This window comes from Dermacentor silvarum, chromosome 2, assembly GCF_013339745.2.
Source record: "Dermacentor silvarum isolate Dsil-2018 chromosome 2, BIME_Dsil_1.4, whole genome shotgun sequence".
Classification (NCBI taxonomy): domain Eukaryota; kingdom Metazoa; phylum Arthropoda; class Arachnida; order Ixodida; family Ixodidae; genus Dermacentor; species Dermacentor silvarum.
In genome coordinates this window covers 239,288,875-239,308,332 of record NC_051155.1, presented here as the reverse complement: position 1 = coordinate 239,308,332, position 19,458 = coordinate 239,288,875, and the positions used below count along the sequence as shown (strand labels likewise).

The 19,458-nt window shown below is 50.5% G+C and overlaps 1 protein-coding gene across 1 annotated transcript; it reads left to right on the top strand.

The window, feature by feature from the left end:
• Positions 1-9,449: 9,449 nt before the first annotated feature.
• On the top strand, positions 9,450-18,172 carry LOC125943330 (uncharacterized). The gene is made up of 5 exons (XM_049662471.1): positions 9,450-11,011; positions 12,223-12,439; positions 13,256-13,444; positions 15,391-15,681; positions 17,942-18,172. The coding sequence occupies exons 1-5, from the start codon at positions 9,453-9,455 to the stop codon at positions 18,125-18,127; spliced, it is 2,442 nt and encodes an 813-aa protein (XP_049518428.1). The 5' UTR covers positions 9,450-9,452; the 3' UTR covers positions 18,128-18,172.
• Positions 18,173-19,458: the final 1,286 nt, after the last annotated feature.

Below are 19,458 nucleotides of genomic sequence, written 5' to 3'. Positions count from 1 at the left end.
CTGTAGTAACGGCCATGTGTCCCTTTAGCAACTGATAAATAACTGATGCACTGCATATGAGCTCGCAGTAACGTACTACGTGCGAATCGCGCTGCAGCGCGAGCTCGTGCGCTGCTCGCTTGATGTAGCTTTTAATCACAGCGCTCGAACATCGATGTGCTGTAATCAATACTTCCTTGCTGCGCTGCCTCAACGTGCTGGCTTGAGGTCCAGGATGAGCACATTTAACTCTCAAACCTGTACTGCTCATAGTGGGGTAATGAAGTTATAATAATAATAATAATAATAATAATAATAATAATAATAATAATAATAATAATAATAATAATAATAATAATAATAATAATAATAATCTTTATTTGCTCTTGAAGAAAAAAAAGGTGGGGGGAGAGGAGTAAAGAGAAAGAGGGGGATCGCCCTGGGTGGCGTGCTAGGCGTGGCAGATAGGTACAAACCCGTACGCGGAGCGCCTGCCAGCCATCCACCCAGGGGAGGGGGGAGGAGGATGAAAACACTGTGGAGGATGGTAGACAAAAGGCAAATGATTGACCAGCTAATTCAGGATCTAGGCCCGGTCACGGAGGCTTCTTGCCAGTGTTCTGCACAGCTCCCTAGATGACGCACGGTCCGAAGGGAGGGGTGTTCGCACATGTCGTGGGGCAGAAAGAAAGTCCCGCACTGCAGCCGGAATGAGTGAATTCTGGTGGCGGACTGTTCTCGCATACATTGGTTCGGGCTGACCCGTTCGCTTGCTGTAGCGGACGACTGAGCTGATGTAGGAGTCGTCAAGGGATCCATCGAGGCAGCGGCAGAGAAAGCCTATCCGGGCGACAGTGCGCCGCTGCTGGAGCGTCTGCCATCCAAGGCGTTGCAGTCGTGCCTCATACCGTGGAAGTGCTTCGCGGCTGCAGCCGAGGCGGGTGAACAATGTCCGGGTGGCACGGTGCTGGACGCTCTCCAGCATATTGGTTAGGTGAACCTGACAGGGGTTCCACACAGAAGAGCAGCACTCCAGTCGTGGCAGCACAAGGGCAGTATAAAGTGCACGGAAAGCATCCGGGCCGCACGGTTTCGACGTGCGTACCACGAAACCGAGTATGCGACGCGCTTTGGTCACTGCGTTGGAGACGTGCAGTGAGAAATCAAGAGTTGGGGTGAACGTGACTCCTAGAATTGCTGCTGAGGAAACATTACGCAGGACATAGCCCTCAAGAGTGTAAACAGGCGAGGTAGCTCTCTTGCTGTTGTGAAAACGGAGAACGACACTCTTAGTTTCACTGATGGAGAGATGGTTGACCGATGCCCACTGGGAAACATGGGTGAGGTAGTCTTGCAGGTGGACAGAGGAGTTATCACACGATGAGACAGGGGCCAAGATAGATGTGTCATCCGCATACTGCACCAGGAGAACGTCGTTCGACTGCGGCATGTCGTTAACATAGAGGGAAAAGAGAGTCGGACCTAGCACAGAACCCTGGGGAACTCCAGAGAGGGCAAGGTATACCTCTCGGAGTGCGATCCGTGGTAATGGACCCGCTGTGAGCGTCCCACCACGAAGCGTGCTAACCAGAGGAGCAATGTGCCTTGAAGACCAGCTTGGGCTGCTTTTGTCACCAAAATGGCGTGTTCGAGTGTGTCGAATGCGTTAGTGAGATCCAATTGGATCAGATCTGATGGCGTTTTTCACTGGTCGATCTGGAGCAGGATTTTTTGCTCCACGGCTGCGAATCCGCATTTCACTGGTCGAGCTGGAGCGGGTTCGCGCTTTCCACTGGTCGTTTCGGATCAACTCGCTCCGCGCCGGATCGCTCTCACTTGCTCCGCTGCCGAGGCGCGGATTCGGGCGGAAATAGGACGAGAGGATACGTCACTTCCGCTCGCTGGGGGACGGCGATCTTGGTGGCCATGAAAACATGCATGAGCAGAAGTCGATATTTGTGACGTGTGTGTGCAGACTTCCTGTACGATCCAGCGCAGAGCATTTTCGCTCTCCACTGGCAGATTAGGGTTGGTGAATTGCGAGCGCTCGATCCAGAATTTCGGCGGCCGCTCCAGATCGACCAGTGAAAAACGCCAGGGCAGAAGCCGGAAGCGGCCAGGTTACTCCTAACACAGGTGATGCGGTAGCCGACATGTTATTTTCTTGACAAACATGCAATTGTAATAGCGCCAAGTGTTATCTTGAACGATCAGGACCAAAAAATGCGATCTTGCTGTGAAATTCCATCAAAAGCAAAGCAGCGATAAGCCCAAAATCTTTCTGTGAAAATTTTAGGATAAATACGCAGGTCGTCGTAGTGAATCTCTCTCTTGAAGTTTTACAGTGGTTGTCCAGTTGCACCGAAATACAATGGTATCGCTCTGGTTTGAACCGATTTAGGTTCTTAACAAAACGTCGCTTTTTGCATTGAAGCACAAAATTAACTGGAACGCCAATGCATTTCTCTGCAAAGTTCGGGAAATAATATCTCGAAACTGGTGTCACCCCGAGAATTCGTTCCAAGTGGATCCGTCTTGCGAACTCCACGGCTACAATTTGTAAATTGCAATATGGGCCATCAGGTAATTAGTTAAAGACTTAATTAGTAAATTTTGGTTATTTGTCGATTATGCATTTCAATTTTTTGTGCAAGTAATGTCCGCCTCTTCAAGTCGACCAGCTCATGAACTAGAATTGCGCGATCTGCCACAGGCAAACTTAAATTTTGAAAGTGTTCGCTGAAACACCCTGTTTACTTTCATGAATGCGTTGTGATTTCACATGTGACACTTCACACTTATATTTTTTATTCTTTTTTTTGATGAACGATTTTTATGTTTGAGCAAACTTAAAACAGCAGTAAGCTCAAGCACCTGTATTTTTAATCGCGTGAGAGGCAGCCTTGGTTGCCCAAAAATTAGAAACATAATGAGCGTCAGAACTGAGTAGAGGTTATTTGAAGTAATTTGATTATTAGCATGGGAATCGTTGGCCGACTACGGAAGGCTTTGAGCCTTTGCTACCTTTGTCTAACGTTTCGCCTCTGACGTGCCCTGCATAGGGTCCACAGGGTCTTCTGAACCAGAGCAGTTATGTACTTCTGGAGTGGCAGTCCCAGCCGCCACCTACGGGAGCGAGTGAAGCCGCCGGCGGCCATATTTCTAAAAGAAAAAAAAATACACCGACTATTACGATACTCTCTAATAGGAAATTTGAGCGCAGCTCTATATGTGTTTTTATTTCGCGATATATTGGCTGGCGCAGACACTCTGTATCGTTCGGCACGAAATGTGGCGTGGCTGCCTGGCGTGACTGACTGCCTCGGAGATCACGAGATGCAGCGCGTGTGTAACGCGTAGGCGTGATTCATAGCAGCCATCGCAGACAGACCTCCGCTCATGCAGCGCTTTGTTTCCATACAGACGACGCGTGCTACTCTGGCGCCATCTCGTAGTCATCGTCGCCGCACAGCCGTCTAGCGCTGCACTACGCTTTCTTCTCACGCTTTCGCCATACCCTCATCCTCCGCTTCCCTCCTCGCAGTAGCGCACCCAGGATCTCTGCCAGGGAGGGGGGGTTATATTTTTGTGGGGGGGGGGGGGAGCAAGCACTTTGCATAATATGCAATTTCCTTGCTTTGGCACGAGGAATCTAACAGCAAATAAAATACCTAATAATTTTAATAATGACACCAAGGATGATGACGACGTTTATTTCTTCTCGTATTACTCAAAGTAATTTAAGAGTGAATGAATAAATACAAGACAGTGATAGAGTGTTTTTGTTAATCAGGAAAATTCGACCTCAAGCCACCTCCTGAATTGTAATGACAATGTGAACAGAGCGGTGAAGGTACACGTCGGACTGGTGGGGCTGGACGCGTGGGGGGGGGGGGGGGACGCGCCTTTTCAGAACGCGCCTGGCGGTGTATTAGGGTTCATAACACGAATATAACACGGCTTTATTTTTTCTTGGATTGATAAATACGTCAGCACTCGCCCTTTCACGTTAGTTTGAGACGGCACTTCGCAGTAACGATGAATAAAGCCCTCCGGCCATCCGCTTTTTAGCGTTGTTTCCTGCTTCTACAATAATTATTCCTGTTTGCATGGTAATTCTTGATAATATATATTTTGTTATTTTCCTGAGAGACCAAAAGCCCTCTCGCATTATATTCGTGGTCGCGTTATTTACGTGCAAATACTATAATTACTCTTTATTCGAGTGCACAACATTACGAGCTGGTTTACACATGGCGCCTCAAGCTATATGTGTTTGGCATCCTGAACAACTTGATATTTATATGCTGAAGCTAGAGCTTGCGTCATCAACTTCAACGTGGACGTTGTCCTGCATTTAGTATGTGCTCAAAAATTTATGACACTCATCCGGCCATCTCGTCCAGAACGTGTTATTGTAACACACGCGACAACTGAAACATGTCACTCAGAAATGCTACACGGCAGAAAACATTTCCAATTGACACCTGAACTTCTACAATGCATAGTGGTTCACTTTACAGCTGAGGTTCTGCGCTCATTAATTTTTAAATATTACAGTCTTGAAAGCATGTGTTAACGCTTTTTCTTCGCAATTCGCTCGTTTATTATTCTTATCTGGTACCCATACCAAATGGACGAGGCGTAAATGTTGGGGAATAGATTAATAGATTTCTCGGAGAATGGTAGATGAATTTGGCACTGATAGAGCAGAACAAATGGACAAGGAGTCGGTCATGATTACGGCTGAAGAAATATAAATGGGAAGTTCTCATAGAGCTAAGTCGGGCAGTCGACGAGAAATATACCAATTTAATGATGATGAAAAAATGCCTATACTCCTGCGTTTCTCTTCACTGGCCGAAGCATATGTGACTATTACTGTCTTAATTTGGAGGGTCCAAGGTGGTCATATTCCAAACGTTTTAGGTATCTAATGTGCAGGAGCTTAGCATATTTAGGAAATATATGATCACATTATACAGCAAATTGACGAATTACAGCAAATGATTGAGGACCTTAATCGAGAAAGTGTAAGAATTGGGTTGAAGATGAATATGCAGAAGACAAAGATATAATGTTCAATAGCCTGGCAAGGGAACAAGAATTCAGGATCGCCAGTCAGCCTCTAGAGTCTTAAACGAGTACGTTTATCTAGGTCAATTACTCACAGGGGACCCTGATCATGAGAAAGAAATTTACAGAAGAATAAAATTGGGTTGGAGTGCATACGGCAGGCATTGCCAAATCCTGAATGGGAGCTTACCACTGTCGTTGAAAAGAAAAATGTACAATCATTGCATTCTACCGGTGCTAACATATGGGTCAGAAACTTGAATGTTAACAAAGAAGCTCGAGAACAAGTTAAGGACCGCACAAAGAGCGATGTAACGAAAAATCTTAGGACTAACGTTAAGAGACAGGAAGAGAGCGGTGTGGATCAGAGAACAAACGGGAAAAGCCGATATTCTAGCTGACATTAAACGGAAAAAATAGAGCTGGGCAGGCTATGTAATGCGTAGGATGGATAACCGGTAGACCATTAGAGTTACAGAATGGATACCAAGAGAATGGAAGCGCAGTCGAGGTCGGCATAAAACCAGATGGGGTGATGAAGTTAGGAAATTTGCAGGCGCAAGTTGGAATACGCTAGCGCAAGACAGGGGTAATTGGAGATCGCAGGGAGAGGCCTTCGTCCTGCAGTGGACATAAAGATGTAGATGTAGATGTAGAGCCTTGGAGTTAGTGGCACATACCCACTCTGGGGATTGACCAAGAACCGGGTAGTTCGAATTAACAATGAGAAAGGAGATTTATAAAATAATGCAAACATAAATTTGGGAATATATACGCATATGAGAATTAATAATTAGAATATATGGCAAGACTTGAATAGAATACAGGAATAAATGAAGACTAAAAATAAGAAATAAACAGCTAGTCATCAAATTTGTAAAAATATTTCGGAACCCTAACCTGATTTTGTCATTTAAATCTTTCTGACCCTGCAATGTAATCCTGGGCATCGACAACCTTACATAAATATAGGCTGATGATGATGATGATGACTATGATGATCACATTCAATGCTTGCACTCCTGTTTTCACTTGGTTGCCGTGATAAAATCACTGTTCTCGTTTTTTAAATAATTTTTATGCTCTCTTGTTAATTACATATAACACCCTTGCGTTTACTACGTGGTACATGCAGATATATAATTTTATATATAGTTCATCATTGACGTACTAGCGGCGCTTCGCAGCTATCATCAGCATCGCCTTGGACCCCGCGACAGGCTCGTACCACGAAGCGGCTGCGCCTGCAAGGTGAGCGAAACATGTCTTGAGGGCGTCGGTGCGCAATGGCCGACGAGCCGGCTGGATCGGCCGCTCGCCGCGTAGTTGACGTCCTCGCACACGCTTCGGAGGACGTTCGCGGCGATGTCCCCATCGAGGGAAATTCTCTGGTTGACGTACACTCCACGCATCGACAAGAATACTATTGTAGTTTGGCGGGTCGATCAACTGGGGCACGGACACTGTTGTCAGATGATGCAGTGTCTGAACTGAGCGCCGAAGAACTTTTCGTTTGTTCAGAGAATACACAGAAGTGCGCTCAGCAAACAGCCTCGACGGCAGATGACCAGTGCGGAGATCAAGACGCGAGCATGCGTGCCTCTTCTCGAGACGGGCCACGTGTTACAGATGAACGTCGTTCAGGGGACTGCATTCTTCCCAACGAAGAGATGCCGAAAGAAAAAGGAGACGAAGAGAAAAGGTCGACCAAGGAGATTGGCGGCGCTATAAAATTGGAAGAGGATGCCGACCGGAGGTCCCTCGGAGGCTGGGGAGAGAAGATCGGCCTCAACGTCATCACGGCCTTTCCAATGTACGAAGCCAGGTCTCGTGCAGACGCCTTGGATGAGGACGAAGTTGTGAGGAGATTCGCAATTTTCGCGGAGGAACGCGGCAGTCGCGAAGGCCTCTGCCGGCGAGGCGAGCCGGGCCAGGAGCTGCCGCGGGAGAAAAACAAGCCGCCGCGAAGCCGGTCGCGGTACAAGCCGTCACAGCGAGACGAAGAGGACAATAAACAACGCACGCTCAGCAAACGAAGGGGCGGAAACCTTTGCGAAGGTCGGCAACGGGACAGCCCCGACATTACGTTCGTTAACGACGTAATGGACGATCTTATTGAAGAATTTGAAGCTCAACCTATCCTCAAGAAACCACTGCCGCGCCGGTCGGCGTCAAAGCGTCGTGGTGACCGGTCCCCACCGAGGAGGAGAACGTCACCTGCCAGAACACGTTCCTCACCAGTGCGAGGCCCCAGGAGATCGTCGCCCCGTGGTCCAGGAGCAGCGTCGCGGTTGAGGAGCTATGCTTCAACGGTGGTTCGCAGTCGATCGTCTTCGGATCAGCCTGATGACAAGGAACTGGAGCGCGTGTGGACAGTTTGCTCCTTGCTGGAATCAATCACGGGGGATGTAACGACGGAAGCGCGACGAGTGTACGAGCCACGCGGTGACACCTCCCAAACAATTAACCGAGCGGTCAGCGGTGAAGTAGATACTGACCAAGTAAGTGAAGACGCACCCCAAGACTACATTCCTACGAAAAGCAAGCATGCTCCAAGAAAGAACAAAGAGAAGAACAAAGAAAGCACTAAAGGAAGAAAAACGCGGCGGAAGTCAATGGAAAAGAACACCAATAACAAGAAGTATACAGCACGAGCAAAGCAGAGAGGCGCATCGAGACACGAAGAGGAGCCAGAAAGCGACGAAGAACTTGAAAGAGCTGATAAAAAGAACAAGTGTCGAGGACGATCTAGACAAAGACTGAGGCGCGGAGATGAGCTGGAAAGCGATGAATGGCCTGAAAGAGCCGAAGAAAGAAACGGCGGCAAATCGCGAGCACGATCGAGGCAAAGGTTGAGGCGCGAAGAGGAGCTGGAAAGCGATGAAGTCGAGCCAAGGCCGAACCGAAGCAAGCGTCGCGAGCAAGCCGAAGCAGAAAGAAAAGAAGTGATCACAGAGGCCGAAACGAGCGCCACTGAAATTTCCGTTGAAGACATGATCGAAACAAACGAAACTGTGGATGCGAAGGCAGAAAAACGTGCGAAGGCATCCAAGAAAAGGAAGGTTCGATTTTTCACAAACCTCGTGTTTCGAAGACGACCACCGTCAGCTGTAGAATCAACCCTGTCGGAACAACGTGCGTTTTCTAAAAGAGGGCCAGAAGAAATACTCTGGAGGCCGCACGATGAAGTCGTGGTTCGAACGTCTTCTGACGGAATAATTGATGCAGAGATCGAAGCGAGCCAGGAAGAACAGTGGTCCACCAAACAGAGTATAGTGAGGCGAAGCTCTTCAGGTCAGATTTTTCTCACAATAGATCCTCGTCGCAAGCCCATGCGCACTCAAGATGACTCAGAAGACGGCCGTTTCTCTAAGGTATCAAAAGTTGAAGGCCTCGCAATCGAGGTTGACGCTAGTGTATCCGAAGATGATGAGTCACTGCGAGAGCCGAAAAAGAAGTACTACTGCCAGCTTCAGAAACCTGGCAACAAGGATGATGGACGGGACGTGGCCACAGAAAATGCTTTGTTCCTTCTGGAGCGTAGCTCACCGAACAACTTGGTCGTACGCAGCGAGGCGTCTTCGTCAATCTATGGTGACGGTATCGAGGTCAAGACTGGTTTACAAACAGGTTCGTCGTTCGAAGAAATGTGTGAACCCCAAGCGGAAGACGACGATCAGCCACTGTTCCGAGCGCGCATAGGCCGTCGTTCGGCCATGCCCCCAGATGAACCAGCCGAGGACGAAGAGGACGTGCGCTTACTCACAGCTCGGATTGGTCGCCGTAGCAATGCCTCAGTTACCGGTTCTGTGACGAGAGCTGCCAGTGTCATATGCACCGACAGCGATGGCAGGAACGTACATCACATCCTTTCTGACGGCACTGCTATTACTTCAGCTGCCCCTAGACGTCCTAGCCGGTCAGTGTCTATCGATCTAGAGCTGCCACACGCATGGTCCGTCGAGCCATGCCAGGGAGAAAGCACTGTACCGGAATCTGTCAGCAGAGTGTTGCATAGGCCCCGCAGGCACCGCCATTCCCACTGGTCCAGGTCCAGGTCGCGTCACCGGAGACACAGATATGGTAGACCGCTGTGCGATCTTAGGCGCTCGTCACAGATGTCGCACGCGGTGCAGCTCATCCCTGCCGCGGCTGTACCGCCTTATCGGTACATGTGTGCTCAGCAACCTGTCACTCAGGTGTACACGTCATTCTCGCCGCCTCCTGTGCCGCCGCCTGTGCGGCCGCCTCTTTATCCGCCTTCCATTGTGCCACCAGCTTGCATGGAGCCGAACCTCCACTTTGAAAACCGCAGGTACCACAGACCTCCCCCGCCGTGGGCTTTTCGCCGGCAGCCGCCACCGTATAAGCAGGAGATGGTTATTTCGCAACAAAACATGTCGCAGGCGCCGCCCGCCCCATTGGCGACCGCCAGCAGGGCGACGACCACCGTATCGTTCGCCACAGCACTCGATGCCGAAGTCTCGCAACAGCAGCAGCAGCAGCCAACCACAATTATTTTTCAAGGAGCCACAAACGAAGGCCCTTCGGCGCAGTTCCACGTGACCGCAGCAGCGGCTGCTCCGGAGACGACCGTCGTCGTAGAACCGCCGGACCAGACACTCGTTTGCGTTACCGCAACACCGGCGACATCAGCGAGGCGATCAGATTCGACAGCATGCCGACGACTGTCAACATCTACGGAAATCAGGCCCAGCACCACGGCGCAAAGCGTCGACGCCGTTCACTTTGTCGAGAGCTCGCAGAGAAACGACAGCAGCTCAAGCTCGGACACGCATGTCACAACCGTGTGGCAAGCTCGCTTCTTGGACAATTGGGAGCAGGAAAAACAACCGCCCGAGGCCAAATCAACTGACCCGATAATTCCCAGAGAAAACCGCTTGTACGGTACCTTGGTGAAGAATTTGCCCCAGCGTGGTCACAGCATGCTTTACATTATCCTATTGGTGGGCACGCTTGCAGGAATGGCAGCCACCTTCAGCATTTATGCCAGGCGTCATGCGCGCCATGTGAGCACGGAGAACGACGCTGATACTGAAGGCAGTGGGCAGCAGCCGTGGATGTTCGGCCCGTGGGTGAATGGCGACGCCGCCAAGAGGGTGTCCTGCTTCGACCCGTCGTGCATCAACCAGTTTGTACAGTTGTCTCGGTCGCTGGACTCAACCGTGAGTCCGTGCCAGAACTTCTATGGTCACGTATGCTCTGCGCGGCGGACCAACGGGACAGTTGACGAGCAAATAGCACAACAGACCGAATCCCATGTGGTGGGCTTTTTCAAGGGCATCGGCAGCCCTGACAGGGACTTACCTGTGGCGTCTGCCTCGAGACGCCTCTGGAAGGACTGCGTCGACCTGGCCACGCTGAGCAAGTTAGGCAGGGCACCTTTGCAGGCACTGCTCAACCTGACTGGCTTGGGTGGCTGGCCGTACGCCGGTGTAGTGCAGCCTGGACAAGTGTGGAGGACGGCTGGCATGCTGCAGCGGTTGATGGGGCTGGCACCACTCGTCGGTGTTGTCGCGCTGCCTGATGGCACCGTGCAGTTGGTCCCGGGTGACCAGGGAAGCCTGGAAGCCGATGACGTCCTCGACTCCATGCTGGCACTGCGGCGCAACAGCTCGCGTCTTCGCGATTTGGCGGCGGACGTGGCTGACCTGGGGCGCCGGCTGAGCGGCTTGCGCGAGCGCCGCGCGCCTACCGACGGCTCCGACGTGCAACCGCCGCAGCTCTACCTGGACGCAGCGCTAGAAGGCTTGCATAGGCCGGGCGCAGTGCGCGTAGGGGAGGCAGGATTGCTGAAGCAATACGTGCTTCTCGTTAACAAGAGCAGTTCCCGTACGGTGCTTAACCTGCTCGGCTACCGGCTTATCCGACACGTTGACCTCTTCACACCGGCTGTCGTGAAGACTGACCTCAACTCTGGAGCCTCATCCAGAAGGTTTGTTGATGATGATTACTACAAGCGGTCACTGGCGTGTTCTGCTGCAACTTTGTCATTTGTGCGCCTAAAAAAAGAATTCTGCAGCGATTCAACCACTAGTTGAAGTCAGCGAAAGATAATGTCTCCCTGAACGAATTGGGGGTGACAAGTCGGGGAGTCACTGAACAGAGCACTCTATCGCGTCACTCTTCGCGCGAAGGGAGTAGTAGGAAGACCGTCGGACTGCGTTTTAGGGCGCAGTTCTTAGGTGCCCGTTCATGCGGCGAGCGTGGGCGTAACCGAGCGAACGAGCACAGCGAAGGATGAAAGGACGAATGAAAGACGCAAGGAGGAAAGCGTAGGAGGAGAAGGGTATGGCGAAGGCGTGAGAAGATAAGCCTAGTGCGGCGACGACAGCTACGAGATGGCGCCAGAGTAGCACGCGTCGTCTGGGAGGTCTGTCTGCGGAGGCTGCTGCGAATCGCGCCCATGCGTCACCCACTCGCTGCCACTCAATCTCCAGATTAGCGAGGCAGTCGCGCCAGACTTCGCTGCGTTTGCAGCGTGCCGCACGAGACAGATTGTCCGCGCCAGCCAATATATCGCGAAATGAAAACACGTGTAGAGCTGCGCTCAAATTTCGCATACAGGAGTATCGTAATCGTCGGTGATTTTTTTTTTTTTTGCTGCACTATCTCCCACATTGGCACACGAAAGAGACTAGAAACAGACATACCCAGTACGGAAAAGTAGGGGAACTCACCGTGGAAGACACTGTCTTCAAAATTTTAGGATTTCATTATTTCTGAACTAAAGTAGGTTACCGCAGCAGCTGCGAGCTCCGTTGAATTCTTTGCCGTTGATTCAGCTATTGCTCCTGACAGAGGCATGCAAGGCATGCAGGGTTGGCACACACGTCACTGAAGCATAAAGTGAAATTTAGTCGTGAGAAGCTCACGCGTGTAGGATGCGTTATGAAATATTGATAAAACCGATTCGACGCCTCCAAGCGTTGACGCACTAGCGAGGGGAGCATACATATATGCATGCTGGTATACCATGCCTGAGGCAACGCCAATCCAAGGCAATGGCAAGTGCGTGTCAGGCGATGACGTAATTTTCATTGCATCCGTGTAACGGAAGCCTGCGGCAGACCTCAAGAAGAACCGCTTCTGCGGTAATACGGTAATGCTATGATTTGTCATACGATTTTGCCTGCGTGCGTGCAGGGAGTCCCTGTGCGCGCGCATGACCCTCGAATATGCGCTAACGGCCGACGCAGCCGAGTACGTGCGCTACGCATCGCTGCGACGCCACCTCGACTTCGACTTGGTGCGGTCGACAGCGGCGCAGCTGAAGCGCGTGCTGGTCGCAAAGCTGTCGGAACTGCGTTGGGTGGACGGCACTACGCGCAAGAGCGCCCAGACGCGCCTGCGGGAGCTCAAGGTGCGTGCCGCATGCAATACAGTTGAAACTCGATTTAACGAAGTGATGACAACGATAGAATTTCTTCGTAAATCGGGAAGTTCGTAAAATCGATAAAGGCATATTTTGGTCCTTCGAAATCTAAAATTGTAACGTCGCGACACCCAAAAGCTATATACCACGACATTGTAGTTGGCGCTAACCCACGCCTGCGCGTGTGAAAAGTCCGCGAGGACGGCCCGAATTGCTTGTGCGTGAAGCAATGCAGGCCAGGTAGACGGTCACGTGAAGCTATGACAGGCTGACGATATGCTAAGACGTGGACAACGAATGCAGTAATTGTGCGAGCAGGCCGAGCAAGAAAGCGTCATCGGTTGCATAAACCATGAAATAACGAAAGCAACCACCACCGACCCTATAGCGCCAACTGGTACGTAAGAGCGCTACCGACTGCCGAGTCCGTTGTAACGTGTATGGGTGCAGCGTGCAGCCTCGTCTAAATAAAGCTAGGGCCGTAACTATAGGTACCGAGATGTCTTAACGCGATAACGTTAGAGCGCACGCTCGAAGAGAAACTCGTCTGTGTCAAAATTAGAACGAAATCACCGCTTTTTTTTTACTCATTTATTTCAGGAAAAATTCGTTAAATCGGGTTTGGTGGCCAAGTTTCGTTAATTCGGGGTGATGACACCATTGAACCCTATGGGTACCTGCCGGGGAATGGAAATGTTTTCGCTAGATCGGGAACTTCGTAAAATCGGGTTTCGTTATATCGAGCTTTAACTGTATACGTGAGCACGGAAGGCGCCACGAGTTATATGGCGCGTTTGCTCGCAGGTGCGCTTCTTCTTCGACCGCTACGAGGGCAGCAACGGGAGCGCGCAAGCCCGTTGGCCGACCGCAATTCCGTCGCAGGCCTTGGCCACCTACCAAAGATTCCGCGAGGCACGCTTTCGGAGCCAGTTGTCCCAAGGCGACGATGTGTTGGGCGCCCAGCAGCAGTGCGCCTACGACGTCGGATACAAGGTACACGTGTCACGCAGCGAAACTTTCTCGGCTTGCGTATACATATACTTCGCTGTGGATAGCTTGTGTACATCTGACGTTGTAGGAGAGCAGCCCCATTGGTGTACGATAAAGTCAATAAAATAGCGCAATACATGGTACAGCGAGCAAGACGAAACAAGTGTACAACACGAGCGATATTTTCTGATATCGCTGTGATAGTGAGCTTCATGCTATGCGGCAGTAATAATAACAAAATGTGTGCAAGAAGTTTTGATTTGTGCGAAAGGCGCGTAAGGACAAGGATGAATGAAGAACACATGCAGTACGATCGCATTCTAGCAAATGAAAAGTTTTTATTCGAAACTGACATATATACCAGGTGTTTTCTTCGCCCAATTTTTAAAGATTGCCTGTGGCAGATAGCTCAGTTATAACCATTGAGCTAAATTAGTCGATGGGCCGGCCATTAGTTCTACGAGATATCGAAATGCTTATTTGAATAATTACCATAATTACACTTGTTAAAGTTTTTATTAATTACTTTACGGCACATACTTCAATATATGAATTGTAGTAGTCGATGAGTTCGCAAGGCGTATCCACATGGCAAGAAGTCTCAGGACTACACCAGTTTTGAGATATTAATTTTAAAGTGCCCTACGAAATGCATTGGCGTTCCAGTTACGTTTGTGCTTCAATGCATCAAACAATGTTTTTTGTGAAGAGGTAATTAGTGGAACAATTAACAGTGCATTTCTTGCAGGCTTGACAGCGTATATCTTAAAACCGGCGCCATCCTCAGAATTCATTCCAAGTCGATATGCCTTGCAAATTCTCTAGCTATACAGTTCTTCGATTGCAATATATGTGCCGTGACGTAGTTAATTAAGAAGACAATTAGTGTAATTGTATTATTACTCAATTAGGCATTTTGATTTCTCGTGGAAGTAATGGCCGCCTCATCGAGTAATTTAGCCGAAGGATTAGAATTGTGCTTTTTGCCAAAGGCAGTCTTTAGTAATTTGGCGCAGCTAAAGAAAGAAGAAAGAAAGAAAGAAGAAAGAAAGAAAGAAAGAAAGAAAGAAAGAAAGAAAGAAAGAAAGAAAGAAAGAAAGAAAGAAAGGTGATGTTCGTGCTTATCGCATTAATGAACGCTCACTAATTCGCCCAGCTTTCCATAAAAAAAATGGCTTGATGGAATGCGTGACTGTTTCGATCTGATCCCTTCGATTTGTCGTACCCTGGACTGTCCAGGACTGCTCTGGAAGCTGCCCGCTTCAACGTTCATAGGCACTGCCTGCAACTGGGCTAGTTAGTGAAGTTCCTTGATTTCATGACGGCTCTTCACTGGTATACAATCTTCCCATGAAACACAAAGCCTCTTAAAAACGTTTCGAAATAAACGTGTCCCTGTCCTCAAGTCCATGTACATGCAGGTTAACGCTAGAATCATTGGTGAGGCAACCCGGGATTCGTCCTTGCAAACACAAGTTCCGTCTTATACCTCAGCTCTTGCATGCAGTTGTCTTGGTTACAGTCAATATATACCTGACCAACACCTCTTAAATGCATTTTCTCGCAACAGTACCTAATAATTGTTGCAAGTGTGCTTCATCCTCTGCTACTTCGTGTTCAGAGAAACTGTTAGTACGACGTATTACACGCCACACCTCGAGTTTCGCCGCGACGCCTTCCAGACAACGCTAATGCAACACGCATACGTATAACACACATATGTATAACACACAATATGTATATTACATGCTTCCCCGTGTCAGAGCGGTTCCGACCCCGCTCAGTGTTTGACCAGACAGGTTGCGTATCCAGAGGTAAAAGGCGATATTTCTGCTTCCCTGCAGGGGGCACGGCCAACACCACCTAGAGTCTAGGTGGTGTTGGCACGGCCTATAAGGAAGAGGAGAAAGGGAAGGAAGGAATTGGGTCAAATGCTCGGTGTAACGCAGGTGATGTTCGTCGGGCTGTCTGCCGTGGAGGTGCGCGAGCCCGAGAGCCCCGCGTGGCCCGCGTTCCAGGCGGCGCGGTTGGGCCCGCGCCTGGCGCGCTGTCTGCTGCACGTGCTGCTGCAGCGCGTGCACTGGTCGGCCGCGTCACGTGGCCGACTGGAGGCACTGCGTAGCCGCGGCTGCGGACATACAATGGCCGACAGCGGGGCCCTGGCGCCGGCCAAGGACGTCTTCGACACGTACGTGCGCCGGCTCGGACAAGGCGCCACCAACACGCCCAGCTGGGACAAGGTATGCCCTCGTCCGAGATGCTCGGACTCGAGTGCCTAGCGGGAGCGCAAAGAAGGCACGATGTGAGCGTTTTCACGTCGGTCCTTATTAAAACCATGCGCCTGGGCGACGTAAAAAGACATCGACGCGCACATTTTGTCCCGCGAGCAGCCTCTCGAATAAAAAAGAAGTGCAGGGGGGGGGGGGGGGGGAGGTGAAATGCTTACCGGCAAATGTTATTAATGATAATAATAACAATGATGAGGATGATGATTATAATGATGATGATGATGGTGATGTCCGCAGCCGCGACAGGGCGGCTTCATGCCCTTAAAAAGCTTTTATGTGACAAAATTGATGCGCGCGTCTGAGCTTGTGTTAGCTACAAGGCAACTTGTACGCTAACTAGCTTCTATTCTGTAAATATCGACTTAGTGGACATGTCCGTTTCGGCCACTGCTGAAGTGCTGATTGGCTGGACTGGGGTACCAGCGAAAAAGAAAAAGGCGCTCACCTGCAGCTATAGTTTCCTTCTCACTGTTTCAGCTCAAGCCAATCGGTGGCGGCCGGAATGGACAGTCGACTAAGTGGACGCTTACTGAATAACCCCCCCCCCCCCCCCCCCCCCTGCTGTAAAACAAGACTGAGGCATGTAGCATCTTTTTCCCAGCGTTATTACGCCGCGGAGGAAATCACCTGGTTTTTCGTCTGGATGAACCAACCTCGCGGATGACGCGCTTGCAGACGAACCATCGGGGCTGCCCGTTGATTGTTTTATTGCGATAGCAATTATATGGACACTCAAAAGCAGATTTCTGCCGTCGGCGTCGCCGTCGCCGTCGCCGTGAGGTTCCGTGTGACGTCAATGGAGATGAAATCGTCGCCGCGCGCCGAACGCTGTATGTACGTGTGAAAGGGCGCGAGGGACGCGCGCTTTCACGGGGATAGCGGGGCCCACTCCTGCAGGAGTTCCGCCGCCTGGGCCTCCCCTGTGGCAAGGAGGAAGATCTCCTCTTCCCCGGCCGACACCACCTTTCTGCACTTCGAGGCGTCGTGGAGTTCCTTGACTCGTCAGGGCTCTCCGCACGCCTCTAAGGACATTTCTACAAGCGGGAAGGCCTCACGGCCTCCCACTCCACCCCGGGCCTGACCGGCCTGGCACAACACCCCTGCAGACTCTGCAGCACGCCAAGGCCTTCCATCTCGGCCTGATACGTGCCGCCTATGCCTGCCGGTTTTGCTTCGCCCAGCCATGGCGTCTCCACTCTATCCCTTCTTTCGCTCCCACTTACCCCTCCCCGTTGGCGCTGAGCCGTGCTCCCTCAAGGGCTGCAGAAGATAGCGCCAACCTTTCCCTTTCCCTCAAGAACCACTTACCGGGGAGTGAACGCACAGCGGAGAACAAACGCGCGTTCTGCGCCGTGCTCCCTTAAGGGCTGCAGAAGTATACGCGTCTCTTTCCTCCTTTACAATCACCATATATGTAGAGCAAACGCACCTTCTTCCGACGCGATAGAGGCCGTGGGGGAGGGGGAGGGAAGGGAGGCGACGTTTAGCTGCGGCACCAAGTGCCTATTTATATCATAGGCTCCGGCAACAGTCACCAACGCCGCACGCATTTTGAGCGAACGCGGGCAAAACGCCGACGGCGTCGACAACAGTTCTGCGTGTTGCCGGTGCTGCTGCATGTCCAAGTTTATACAGCTGATAATGCTACTATCATTACTCCGTATAGCTCTCTACAAATTTGCTATCGCAATTGATGCTTCGCCTTAAATTCAGGTGAAACTTCGACAACTTTTTTGGTTATAGCTTAGATATTGTATACCTAATGTATGTAGAGCATGTTGAATGCACATGTATAAACAAATGCGCATGTGATCAAATGTAAAAAAAGAAGTAATGCTATGTACTTTATGAAATGCATATTATATCGTGCCAACTGTTGCAGACTGTATTATTGATCAGGGGGCCAGGACCTCGTCAGGCTTTTTCGCCTTTAGTCTTTGCCTCCCGCAGGGAAATATTGTATTATTCCTGCAAATAAACAAGTTTGTGTTAAAGAACCTCAGTTGGTTCAAATTATTCCGGAGTCCCCCACATACGACGTGCCTCATAATTAGATCGGGGTTACGGCAAAACCCAATAATTTTTAAAACATGTTTGTATTGTATTGTACTGTATTGTATTGTGTTGTATTGTACTGTATAGTATATCCGATAGTGAAACCGATAAGTTACAGCGAACTCCCATTCTATTATACTGTCGTTACTTCGCGCAGGCGTTTTACCTTGTTTACGCCAACTCTCTGTGCGAGGATCCCGACCACCAGCGCAGGCCACAGCAGCACGATGGTCCGCATTGGGAGCGCGTCAACCGGCCGTTGTCCGCCGACCTGACATTCCAGAAAGTGTTCCAGTGTCACCTCCAAGAAAACAACAGCTCGTGCTCCTTTTGGGGGGCATGATGACTCCTGCTCGGTTCACTCGCCGCTACTATTTCAAATTAAATAGTAACCAGTACATTTGTCAGTCTTTGGCAGATACATTGGCGCCGCATATAATTTCATAAGCGCGATACCGGTGGATTTCACTTTCGAATGCAACTGACGATTGGAGCGTATGTAAAAGCCGGCCGAGCCGGAAGTTCGTTGGGCGGATGAGGAGGAAACAGCAGTGTGGCACTACAACCGCCTACTTTGGCGTAATTTCGATCGAGTGCTCAGCCAGCCAATTCTGCTCGCTACTGGCTTGACAGCGCTTCGTCGCTAATGTTTTTGTCGCTTGAAAGTTCGCTGCGTACACGACACACGAAGATGCGGGCTACAGCGTTTAGAATGTTAACATGCCCATAGCTTCACCAGTTCGGGCACACGCTTATTCAGGGGGACAATCTTCCTCTGAAGTGGGCAAAGGGCTTCAGAAAACAGCGTGCAGAGCTCGTATAATAGCGCGCTCGCGTACTGCCAACAGTTCTATAAGGTTGCACTTTTGAATGCTACATAATTTTTATTGCGATAGCAATTATATGGACATTCAACCGGATTTCTGCCGTCGGCGTCGCCGTCGTCGTCGCCGTGAGGTTCCGTATAGATAAAATCTTCGCCGCGCGCCGTATGCCCGAGCGGAAGCGTGCGGGGACGCGCGCTATCACGGAGAGCGAACGCACTCAATCTCCCACGCGCAAGCAAGGAAGCGGTAAGCCAGCGCCGGAGGGAACGGGGGGGGGGGGGGGGGGGGGCACTTCTACTCTGCCAACAACCGCGCTCGTCGCTCGCTTGCACCGTCTCTTATCTCCACACGGCTCTGACCTTGGTATGCGCTGTGCATTCGCCGCTCAGTTTCCGTTGAAGCGATAGACGGCTCGTACTTTCGCCCGCTGCGGCGTATGCGCTTGCTGCCAGCGTTTTGACAGTCGTTGTCTGCAGTCATTCAGTGTGGTCTATTCATGTTTGTTTGTGCGCGCTCACACCACGCTTGTTCATTCAGTTAGTAATAGCCGGGCCACATTTTCCAACGCACGCTACACATGCAATGCTGCCCGGATAGGCAGTGCAGCGCTACAGGTGTGTCCCTTCGCACGCGCTGCCCACGGGAAGCGCTTCTCATCAACACCACCGTTTCACACGCGCCTTCTCGTAGTTATCGAGTCTCTCTTCATGTCGGTCTACTTACGCTGCAGCACACCTGCTTACTTAATCAGCTCATGTTTACTACAATTCATATTGCTACCAAAGCCGCTCACCTTACTTCGTATGACATTGCTGTGTTGCTATCGCATTCATTGCTTCGCCCTTAG